At 46.5% G+C, this 11,596-nt stretch overlaps 3 protein-coding genes and 1 non-coding gene across 4 annotated transcripts; 2 read left to right on the top strand and 2 right to left on the bottom strand.

The window, feature by feature from the left end:
- Nucleotides 1-2,262: 2,262 nt before the first annotated feature.
- Nucleotides 2,263-5,402, top strand: LOC125538439 (F-box protein FBW2). The gene is made up of 2 exons (XM_048701693.2): nt 2,263-3,395; nt 4,610-5,402. The coding sequence occupies exons 1-2, from the start codon at nt 2,668-2,670 to the stop codon at nt 5,112-5,114; spliced, it is 1,233 nt and encodes a 410-aa protein (XP_048557650.2). The 5' UTR covers nt 2,263-2,667; the 3' UTR covers nt 5,115-5,402.
- Nucleotides 5,403-5,726: 324 nt separating this feature from the next.
- On the bottom strand, nt 5,727-5,886 carry LOC125541867 (U1 spliceosomal RNA). The gene has a single exon (XR_007297707.2). It is a non-coding gene; the product is annotated as a U1 spliceosomal RNA (small nuclear RNA).
- Nucleotides 5,887-6,101: 215 nt separating this feature from the next.
- On the top strand, nt 6,102-8,339 carry LOC125538438 (ChaC-like family protein). Its single transcript, XM_048701692.2, has 8 exons — nt 6,102-6,353; nt 6,467-6,543; nt 7,043-7,096; nt 7,558-7,614; nt 7,703-7,743; nt 7,823-7,894; nt 7,978-8,057; nt 8,136-8,339. Exons 1-8 carry the CDS (start codon nt 6,245-6,247, stop codon nt 8,198-8,200), a joined length of 555 nt encoding a protein of 184 aa, XP_048557649.1. The 5' UTR covers nt 6,102-6,244; the 3' UTR covers nt 8,201-8,339.
- Nucleotides 8,340-8,467: 128 nt separating this feature from the next.
- LOC125538436 (aspartyl protease 37-like) lies at nt 8,468-11,596 on the bottom strand. The gene has a single exon (XM_048701691.2). It carries the CDS (start codon nt 10,225-10,227, stop codon nt 8,758-8,760), a length of 1,470 nt encoding a protein of 489 aa, XP_048557648.2. The 5' UTR covers nt 10,228-11,596; the 3' UTR covers nt 8,468-8,757.

Genomic DNA, 11,596 nt, shown 5'->3' with positions numbered 1-11,596 from the left:
CTCCTCATAAGTATCATCCCTACGGAATACTAAAAACTTCTCATTTATAGACAAAGTCAATGAGGTGGTGAGAAAGTGAGGCTTGTAGCAAAAGGGTTCACGCAGAGACCCGACATCGGTTACGATGTAACATACCCGCTTGGTATGAGTGGAATAATGTTTTGATACTAAATATCATTGGCAATAATAATAATAATATTATCCATGCAGTTGATGGATGGAGTGGCTACATACTCATATGAGTCACTCACTTCGGAAGTCTCTATTGAAGTCCCTGAAGGGCTTATACTTCCAAATCCAAAAGCAAATCGCAACAAGTTTTGTGTAAAACTTCATAAGTCACTCTATGACTTGAAATAGTTGAAAATCATATGGTACTACCGACTAAATGAGTTCCTTCTTCAAAAGGATTGCTTGAATAGTCATGATTGTTTATGTGTTTTAATAAAGAAATCAGATGTTTTATTCCTTACATCACCTCAGTGTATATCGATGATTTCATCATCAATGTCTCGAAAGGACCTAAAAATACATAAAATCATCTCAAGACGGAAAATTTGGATTCAACCAAATTTAGCTTAAGCTTACAACTTGAGCATTCTCTCAAGAATACTTATATTAGTCTACATATATCCAAAACATATGCAAGAAGTTCAATGTGGATATATCATTTCAATAAAAGACATGTAATATGGTCATACTACCCCTGATAGGGTACAAATCCATTCATACCTAGGCGTGTTAATGAAGTGATATCAGGACCTGAAGTTCTATATCTCACTAATGTCAAAGCACTCATATAATTGCAAACTATGTCAGGCCTGACACTATATTTGCTATCTATGTTCGGAGTGCAACCCCCAACAAAAGGTATATGGTCGATATAAGAAATATCAACTTATATCTCAAGCTCACAATAAATCTTGGATATTTCCATCAGGAAATACAAGATATGGCCATGATATGATATAATTATATTGGCTCTTTGTTTGATCCCAACAATGCCATATCAATGACTGAATTTGCTGGAATAGCCTTCGTATGGAAGTCATCTAAATGGGCTTTAATGGCTATTTCCAGTTATCATTCTGACGTAATTGCTTTATCTAAAATCATTGCAAAATATGTATGGCTTAGCAGAATGATTAACCACACTAAAAATCATGTTGTTGAGATTCATCAGAATTACATAACTTGATTTATCAAGATGCTACCACTTGTGTTACTCAAAAACTACAGGTTATATGAAGAGCAATATCATAAAGTACATTGCTCGAAAATTACTTATCCTCACGAATTATAGAAAGTGAGGAAACAATATGCAAACAACATACTTTGAAAATCCTACAGATTATCCATAATGTCATGATCATATCAATGGAATTTATATTACACATTTTCCAGGTTTGCGAAGTTCAGGGGGAGTAATTTCCCAAACCTATAACCTATCAACAATCCTAAGATTGTATATATTGTACTCTTTTTTCCTTCATGAGTTTTCCCTAATGGTTTCTTATAAAGGTTTTTAACAAGACAATATAAACACAAGTGCCCATATATGTCATACACTTTCTCCTTATATTTTTCCCACTGGGTTTTAAAGAAGTTTTCAATGGCATATCATATCGCACTCTTTTCCCTTATGAGTTTTCTATCAAAGTTTCTCATAATGGTTTTTAATGAGGCAATATCTTATCAAAGATCATAAGTCATACTTTCTATTTTCCCTATCAAGGTTTTTAAAGAAAGTACTCAAGACATATTAATTGTTCTCCAAACTCATCGATGATTTTTCTCCTTCTTCAAAGGTTTTTCTTATATGAGTTATCAAGAGACAATAATCATTATATGTTGCATCATTTTCTCCTTATTATTTTTCTCATTGGGTTTAAAGGAGTTTTAGCAACATATCTGCTATATTCTCCTCATATTTTTCCCACATGGTTTTTGGAGGAGACATTCAAGATTATTCAAAGAATTTGTAAGATGATGGATGTACCAAAGAAGAGGCGTTGTACAAGGGGGAGTGTTAAGAATAGAATAGTTGCTTATTAATTAAGCTAATTAGGATTAAGTTAATTGTTAGATAGGTTGCTTGGTTCTCAAGCAACCATGTACTTCCTTGGCTCTCAAGGCAACTATGTAATTTCTTGGCTCTCAAGTAACTATGTGTTTACTTGACCGCCAAGCACCATGTGTACTTCCGCCTGGGTATAAATACTCCACTTCTATTATCAATAAAGATAGATGGATCATCTTTCATTCAAATTCTCTCATTCTTTACTTTCTACTTTAAACATATCCAACCATGTTCCCAGATATTTGGTGGACCGCCTACGAGTTACCTATCCCAGCTATCCACTCAGTTTACTGCTCTCCTCCTTTGAATGCGAAACGCCACCGTGCACCCACAGTCCAGTTCCCCCGAATCCCCGAACCCACGAACTCCAAGAGGCAGCAGGGGCGTAGATCCGTCGGAGGGGACACGCGTCGCACATCAGCTCCTCCCATACGCGGCGTGGGTGGGGCATCTCCATTGCTACAAGAGGTTAGCTCAGCTCTAGTGAGCCGGATGTGCGCTTCTCCGCTCCTCCCCAATTCCAACCAAAAAGGGAACGGAAAACCCCAAAACAAACGCGGCGAGTTGGTCGAGGCAAATCGCCGGCGATGAAGCGTCGGAACCCTCCGTCCGGCGCCGGATTCCCCCGAGGAGAGGGCCCGGGGTGGGAGGCGAAGAGGGAGCGGCCTAATGGGGGTTGGAGAGGGAGACTGACGGCGCCCGTGGTGAAGTGGTCGCACGCCGAGGCCATGAAGAAGAAGCCCAAAGTTGGTGGCGGAGCAGCCTTGGTCGCAGATGGCGGAGGGTGGCGGATGGAGACTGAGGCGGAAATGGCCGGGCTTGATGGACGAAGCTGCGGCAGGGGAGGGTTTCTTGGAACGAGCTGGTCGGAGGCGGCGGAGAACAGCGCGGATGCGGCCACCGGCGGAGGAGAGAACGAGTGGTGTTTGCCCCAGACGGAAAAGGCGACTCCTTGCGAGGCCGTGGAAGGGGGCGGTGGAGGAGACGTGAGGGGCGACGAGGTCAAGGAGGAACTGTACGATTGGAGGTGGACGGAGGCCGCGAGCCCGGAGATAATGGCGCTGATACTGCGGGGCAGGTTCGCCGCCGACGAGATTGCGCGCGGGCCCGCGGCGGTGTGCAGGGCGTGGAGGGAGGCCGCTGCGTCGCCGGACATGTGGGGGGACGTGGACATCGAGGCCTGGTGCCGCCGCGTCAAATGCCGTGTCAAGGCCGACGCAGCTGTGCGCCGCCTTGTCTCCCGCTCCCAGGGCACGATCCGTCGGCTCTCCGCCTACCGCGTCGGCGACGCCGCGCTTGCCTACGTCGCCGCCTCGTAAGTCGCGCTGCCCCCATTGCCTGGCCCAAAAGGTTTGGTTCTTGGTTTCATAATGCTAGTAGGAGAAGGAAGCTGCCGTGACATGTCGTGTCGATGCCTTGTGAATTGTGGTGACAAGAAAAACCACTGCTTGAACTATTGAAATTCCCTATCTGATTTATCTAGTTTTGCACCACATTTAGAACTGTGGTGCGATGACTGCTAGTAAAATTGCCAATTTTGCATCAATAGTTCGGGAGACTCATAGTTTGGACCTGTGAGAACTACTCCTATATATTTGGGGTAGAAATTGATTAATTGCTTTCAAGCTGTAGAGTTTTTGCGTATTGTGCATTAGAGCTGCTGGTAGAGATTTTTCAGTTTAGTGATCAGGCACCAGTGATGGCACTGTAAAATCCATGTTTATATGATAACCATTTGTAGGTGGCAGCACACTTCTGTAAAAAAAAGAAGTTTTGCTAACACACCTCCTACGTTTTTAGTCTCACAGAATGAATCAGAGTTCAGAGCCATACTTCTTTTCAGGGATTACACCGTCACACGCAAGCACACACCCACACAAGTGCATTGGGGATAAACCTCTGCTAATTTGCTACTGAAGGGCATCTGCTTGTGTGCAAATGTGAACATCATGATCTGCTATTTTGTTTTGACAGAATGATAATCTGCTATTTTGATTCTATGATGTGTGGATATTGTTAGATGACATTAGGGCCAACTTTGTCTTCTCTCAAAACAAAATGAGAACCACTAGTTTCAGAGGATGCCGGTCCTAGTTTTTCTGAGGCTTCTTGTCATGTGAAGAAAATCACAACCAACTAGCTAATCTATTTCTTGATACATATCACATATTGCTTAATTTGTACTGCTTCAGTTCAGAACTTCTATGTACTCCCTCTGTCCACAAAAGCTTGTCCTTCAAATGGATGTATCTAGCATTAACTTGGTGTTAGATACATCTATTTGAGGGACAAGCTTTTCCGAACGGAGGAGCATATAAGATTAGGACTATAACGATACTTCTCTATGACATTGTGTGTAATGGCATTGCTCTGTTATGTGCCAGTCGGCTTAACGGTGCTACATCTTTTCTTTCCTGTCATATGCTGCAAATTTGGCACCTAATTTACCATTGCTGCAACTATTGAAGTTCTGATTCTTTATCAAAAAAATTGAAGTTATGATTGTGATGGTTAATTTCCACTGGACAGTGGGAAGTTGCTTAATGTCCTCCAGATCCCGATGAGCGAGATATCTGACCAAGCCGTGGAGAAGTACGTGAAATGCTTTCCTGCCCTAAGAGTGTTGGACATCAGTTACTGCGAGAAAGTCACATCGAGAGGCATGGAAGCAATAGGCCGACAATGCAAGTCGCTTGCTCAGCTGAAGAGGAACATGCCTCCCGAAGACAACAATGCAGCACCTAAAGTGGTTGAAGACGAGGCCCTGGCGGTTGCGAATACCATGCCAATGCTCAAGCAACTTGAGCTTGCATATGGTCTGTTCAGTGATGTTGGCCTTGATGCCATCCTGACCAAATGCCCTCTGCTGCGTACACTGGACATACTTGGCAGCTTGAATGTCAGGCTTGACGGGGACATCGAGGAGAGATGCTGCGCTCTCGAGTCGTTCCGGGAGCCATGGGAGCCTGATTACCATGAGAACTCCAGCAGCGGTGGCGATTACGACTACGATGACACCGAAAGCAATGATTGACTCTATGTGGTGCAAAATCCAGGGGGCTAAACGGCTGGTTTTTCGGGATATATCAGAAACTGCAGGCTTCCTTTTGGTTAAATGAAACATCAGTTTGAAATGCTTACTGTTGTCTGAGTGAGTTAAGCATTGTTTTTAAGCACTGGAACTGAGTTAAACATTGCTCTGTATGTGCGTTGTTGATTGTGTGGATTGATCCTGCAATGTTACTTTGGGAAATGATCGTGTCTTTGTGTTCTGGAGTTATTGACTGGGGATTTGGCATGTGCAATCTTGATTGTTCCTGAATGCTACTTTTGCTTAGTGTTTGTAGGAGTAGAGTAAAAATGTTGGCCTTACCTTATGGTTTGGTAGGTGCTGCTTTGAATACATACTAGTCAAAGCAGCGGCTAACACATAATGGGATATGACGTTTCTGGAGACCAAATGTTTAAGAGCAAGTGTTAACAGAAGACTAGCAAATGGAAGCTCAGTTCCGTTTTCAAATTCTAGAAATATTCATAATTCAAAATAAACAAAAAGGAGCGAATATATACAAATTCGTATGAATTCATTATGAACAAAAAGCAGAAAATGTATACAAATTCATCAAACTTTCAATTCAAGAATTGGCAGGGGCCGCGCGAACGCGTACCCCCTCTACCATAAATTATGACGTCCATTCTCCCATTTGGGGAGATGGTAAGCCAGCGCATCCACCAAGTGCAATGCAGACCACTAGCCTAGACCATGACTCTTCTTGATCGGCCATCGACCCCGTCCAGGTAAGTATGTTTAAAGGTCGCACCATGCCTTGGCTATATAGCACAGTCCCCGCTCCAGCCTCCTCAGGCAAGCGATGTGGTACTAAACAAGTTTAGCGACCTAACGACCTGACCTGATTTGTAACGTGGGCTGCCATGTTCGGGCCTTAACATGGGCCTCCAGCAGACCCAGCCAGTTGTCCTCCAACTGTCCAGCCGTCCTCGGGAGGGGGGTATCCAATCAGAGAAGTGATTCTCAAAAAAATAAAATAAAAAAATCCAATCAGAGAAGTGGCAGAGGCACCAACACCAACACGCGCCGCCGATACACATAGGATTCCACCGGAGCGGAGCAAGTGAGGGGAGGTAGACCAAGGAGGAGGAGGCATGGTGATGTGGGTGTTCGGCTACGGCTCCCTGGTGTGGAACCCCGGGTTCGCCTACGACGCCCGCCTCGTCGGCTTCGTCAGGGACTACCGCCGCGTCTTCTACCAGGGTGGGTACCATTAGCTAACTGATTACTCCGGCGGCCACTCGCCCGCGCTTCCCAGATCTATCTCGCTGACCCTCTGGTTTTTCTTCTTGGGGTTTTCGTCGCCGGATCGACAGGGAGCACGGACCACAGGGGCACGCCGGAGTTCCCCGGGAGGACCGTCACGCTGGAACACCAGCCCGGGTCCACATGCGTACGCCGCCCAACTCTCTGCTCTCAGATTAGGATAAACCCCTCCTTTGATGTTCAGATATCAGTTCCTTTTCTGTTCCTCACTGTCAGTGAATGACTGTTCGTGTCATTGACCACATACTGATTGCATAGCATCGCTTGATCAGATAGGATTGTCTGTGCCAGTGGTCTTGAACTTGAAAATGGAAGCTAGCTAGTTTATGCTAACGCAGAAACCAATTCATGATCGACGACTAAAAGTCGTCAAGCAAGATCAGTGAGTGCATTAGGATGGCGAATCGGACCTGCTCCGAGTTATCTCAGAAAACTTATGAGAGCCTAGATAGTAGTACATGCAAAATGGGTTAGTAAGTTCGTTAGTTCTACACGTCTTTTCATTATGCTAATGCTCCCCAATATTGCTATGTTATTCTCTACTGGTATTTGTTTATTTCTCGTGGCTACTCTGTTAACGGAGTGTGAACATATTTTGCAATTGAATTTCTGTTGTACAACTGCAGTGGGGAGTTGCTTACAAAATTTCAAGGGAGCAAGATAAGCAGACAGCCCTGGAGGTAAAAAGAAGAAAGATGTACTCCCTCCGTAGATCACTACTTTAGTGATCTAAACGCTCTTATATTAGTTTACACAGGGAGTATAGACTAAGTCAGACACGTGCAATTCACCAATGCTGTAGTACTTTGTAAATGATTATGCACAATTATTCCATGGTTCGGACAAGAATGCTGTTGTCTGTCTGTCATAATGGAGATAAATAGATTGGTTAATGGTATGAGTATGCTTTATTATATAGCTTGTTGAGATATTGATGATTCAGCCTTGAGCTAAGAAAAGCAATTTTTCTTTAAGAAAAGTAAGAACTCTTCGTTTGAACTCAGATACTTTGTCTAGATGCTACTTCTAGCAGCCCGTTTGTTCATCAAAGTAATACTGCCCTTGATCGGTGTTTTCATAAACTGACTTTGAGTTGCTTGCCTGCGTCTATTGTCAATTTACCTTCAACCTTGAATTGCAGTACCTGGAAGTAAGAGAGAAGCAATATGATGAGAAGGTTTACCTTGACTTGTATACAGTAAGAAATGACTACCAATTGCTTGAATTTTTTTTTATGTTCCAGATTGTTTGATATGTAATTACTCATTAATTTTGAAATGTTTCAGGACTCTTCCCTCAAAATACCAGCAGTCCAAGATATGATGGTGTAAGTGGTCTTGTGGTCTTAAAATGAGCTCTTGGTATAATTGGTTAAAGAAGCTGATGGAACTGAATTCTACCAACAGATATTTAGCCACCACAAATAAGGAGGCCAACCAAAACTATCTTGGTCCTGCTCCGCTGGAAGAAATGGCCAAGTATAGCACCTCCTTAACTTCAGCATTATTTTGTTTGAACTGAAACCGTGGTTAATTTTGATGATAATCTATGTTATGTTCAGGCAAATCTACCTAGCCAAAGGCCCAACTGGACCTAATACAGAGTATCTGTTCAAACTTGAGGACGCATTAAACAAAATAGGTAAGGTTGTCACATATGTTTTCTTTTTTTCTTATAGAAAATCTGCAAGTGTGTGCATCAGTTATGTGTTCATGGCAGGTGTTGTGGATCAGCATGTTCAGGATTTGGCGAATGCTGTGCGCAATTATGCAGACACCGTGTAATAATGTCGTTATAGGATCACATGAAGGTGGAATTGATTGTTGCGGAAGCATCTTTATTCTTGTAAGATCTGAATAGCTTGTGAGTTGTGAATATATCATGCCCCTCTATAGATGACAATATAAAAATTACATAAAGTGAGATGGTAATGATGTTTCCGCACTCTATTGGTTCTCCTTCCATTTTACTCACACTGAGGACCAATGCAAGGAGCCTAGAAATAGTAGAATGGGACCCAAAAGAAAAAAAAGAATTCCCTTGTGCGAATATAAAATTCACATTCCTTGTGGATTCACAAATTTCGTTCATTTATACAGTATGCAAAAAGGAAAAGAAAAAAGCATGCCCTTAGACCATTGTATCAATTCGCTTGATACATTTTCGGATGATATAGATATGATGTAAAAATGCACTCACAAATTCATCGAGTGTTGCTCCTTTTCTGCCCTCACTGTCCAGTTCAGATTTCTGAATGTTCAGAGAAGCAGAGCTCAATGCCATGCCGTACCTATCCTATTTGATGTCTACATTTGTTATGGGTAAATAATATAGAGAAATCCTAGTGAGTCATGGCTTCGCAGTTGGTCTTGACGAAGGTGATCCTCTCCCGGCGCAGGTTGTACATGACCTGAATGTTCTGCTGCTGGTAGTTGCCGAGGATGGACACCCCGTCCGTCTTGCCGATCATGAGGCACATCATCCCGCTCTCCCGGTCCTCCACGAACAGCTCCTCCTTCTCCAGCTTGAGCCACTCCCCGTCGAACGCCAGCGACATGGACGGCGCGTACACGCGGCTCATCGGCACCCCCTCCGGCAGGATGAAGCAGAGGTCCAGCCCCAGGGTCGACCCGGAGCCCCGCGGCAGCCTGATCTCCTCCTCCAGGTCGTCCACCAGCTCCTCGTACAGCGACTCCTCCAGGAACGTGATCGTGGACGCGATGTCGATGATCATCCCGTACGCGTCCGGCCCCGTGCCGCCGCCGCCGTCGCCGTCGCCGGACACGGGCACGGGAGACGCCGCCACGTTGGGGTTGGGGTCGGGGTCGGGGGTACCTGGAGCCGTCGCGTTCATGCTGCTCCTCAAGGAGGAGGACATGGCCTTGTCGCCGATGGACATCCCGTTGAGGTTGAGGTAGTAGTAGGACGGGTACCGCGGGTTGATGGACATGGGCACCACGATCCGGTCCGACGCGTTGCGCATGGCCGTGGCGTCGGCGCCGAGGACCAGCCTCCCCGCGCTCCTGGAGGCCGGCGGGGGCAGGCAGTACATGAACCTCCGCACCGACAGCTGGGACACCAGCGAGAGCGGCCCGCGGCCGAGGCCCACCACCCCCGACACCTCCGCGGGCGGGCCCCCGACGCTGGAGCTGCTGCAGCCGAAGACGACGCCGTGGAACGAGTCGTCGCCGATGGTCAGCGTGTCCACGGCCAGCGTGCCCCGCGTCGTCGAGTTCCCGCCGTACGTGTAGGTGTACTGGCACACGTCGTCGTCGTCGTCGTCCTCGCTGCCGCTGCGCCCGCACCGGTGGGTGTCCAGCTCGTCGCACGTGTCGCTGTTGCACGGCACCACCGCGTAGGTGGTCGAGGCCATGGGGTTGAACACGGGGTCCTTCTGACGGTAGCACTTGACGCACGGCTGGCACTGCGTCCAGATGAGGTCGCTGGCCGTGTCGATGGCCGCCGTGAAGCAGCGCTGCGGCGTGCCCAGCCCGAGCTTCACCAGGTACTCGCCCCCGGCCGACAGCACCGGGGCCTCGCCCGCCACCACCTTGCGGTTGCGGGTCGGGTACAGGCGGGGCGTGATGCTGGCCAGCCGCTCCCGGCTGCGCTGGATGGCGCGCCGGAGGAGCTCGTGGTCGGTGATGTTGAGGCTTCCGGTGTCCACGGAGTCCACGCGGGCGAGTTCGAGGTGGTAGGACTGCCGCGGCGACTGCAGGCAGTACGCCGGGACGGCGAGGAGGGCGAGGAAGAGTAGCAGCGGCATGGCCTCCATGGCGCTGTACGTTGTAGTACTATGGTGGACTGACATGCAGCACGGCGGCAATTTGCGTGTTGGTCAGTAGATAAATGGGTTAAGTAGATCAAGCAGCGCCAATTCTTTGTTCCCGATTTGTTCGAGAGCACAGAAAGGCGGTGGAGGAAAGGTGAACTGGTCGAGGGTAGCATCGCTTCGTTGCATGACATCCTTGTGTTCTTTGCACGTATGCTCTCATCAGTTTCGGAGTTTGCTAATTACCACTAGATGGTAATTTTTTTAGAGAAGATGGTAATTATGTTCTACTGTCTTCGTCTCAAAATAAGTGTTGCTGATTTAGTACAAAAATTATGCAGAAGACAAAGAACACATAGATCAAAGACCACAATATCAAACCAGGGAACCCATTGAACAAGGTTGATCCGGAAGGAACCCAGCAAATGAATTTGTTCCGGAAGGAACACCTAAACCACCCTACAAAAACATCATGAAAGAGATCCCCCAGACAGAGCTCCTGGATCCGCTAGATTCATTGGTGCTTTCTATCATAAAGCTTGGGTGATTATTAAAAATGGCATCATGGCAGCGCTGTTTAAGCTGTTCGTGGGTGATGGCAGGGCAATTCACAAGCTCACTTGTGCCCACATCGAGCTAATCCTTAAGAAGGTTGAGGCCCTCGAGGGCGACTTTAGACGTATTATCCTCCCTCATAGCTTCTACAAGTTGTTCGCAAAGCTCCTTGCCACCCGTGCCCGTGGTCACATGTCGGAAATAGTACGGATCAACCAATCCACCTTCATTAAGGGGCACAACATCCATGATAACTTCTTGTTGGTTCTCCAGGTTGCACACAAGATCCATGCTAGGAAAGAGTCGAGACTCTTCTTGAACCTTGACATTACAAAGGCATTTAATTCTCTCTCACGGCCTTTTTTGTTCGAGGTCCTTATGGCTGAAGTCTTTGGCTCAAGTTAGCTATGTTGGATCGTCGTTCTTCTTTACTAGGCAAGTACCAAGCTAATCGTGAATGGTGTTCTAGGCAGGTGCTTCCATCACGCTCGTGGACTTCAGCAAGGGGACCTGACATCCCCTTTGTTATTCGTCATTGCCATGGGCGCGTTAACTACGATTACCAATCGAGCTATGGTGGATGGAGTTGTCAGCTCATTCCATGGTATCGCTGCCACCCAAAGGCTGTCAAACTATGATGACAGCGTGGCTCTTTTTGGCAGGCCGTCAGTTCAGGACCTACACTTCGTTAGGGAACCTCTTGGGGTATTTGGTGAGGCTTCGGGTTTGTGGATAAATTATAGTAAATCATGTGATGTCCTAATCACAAGCAGCGATGAGGATAGTGTAACGCCCCGAGTCCGTTGTGCCAGGTGTCTTCCAGTTATTCGCTGTTGTTGCCTTGTCATTTGCT

The sequence above is a fragment of the Triticum urartu genome, chromosome 2A (genome assembly GCF_056163025.1).
Source record: "Triticum urartu cultivar PI428250 chromosome 2A, HENAU_Tu73, whole genome shotgun sequence".
In the NCBI taxonomy this organism is placed as follows: Eukaryota; Viridiplantae; Streptophyta; class Magnoliopsida; order Poales; family Poaceae; genus Triticum; species Triticum urartu.
This window is presented reverse-complemented; position numbering and strand designations above follow the sequence as displayed.

Coding starts and splice junctions, on each gene's coding strand:
- LOC125538439 (XM_048701693.2), top strand. CDS start 2,668: ATGAAGCGTCGGAACCCTCCGTCCGGCGCCGGATTCCCCCGAGGAGAG. Junction 3,396..4,609: donor CTTGCCTACGTCGCCGCCTC/GTAAGTCGCGCT, acceptor TCCACTGGACAG/TGGGAAGTTGCTTAATGTCC.
- LOC125538438 (XM_048701692.2), top strand. CDS start 6,245: ATGGTGATGTGGGTGTTCGGCTACGGCTCCCTGGTGTGGAACCCCGGG. Junction 6,354..6,466: donor CCGCCGCGTCTTCTACCAGG/GTGGGTACCATT, acceptor CCGGATCGACAG/GGAGCACGGACCACAGGGGC. Junction 8,058..8,135: donor GGACGCATTAAACAAAATAG/GTAAGGTTGTCA, acceptor TGTTCATGGCAG/GTGTTGTGGATCAGCATGTT.
- LOC125538436 (XM_048701691.2), bottom strand. CDS start 10,227: ATGTCAGTCCACCATAGTACTACAACGTACAGCGCCATGGAGGCCATG.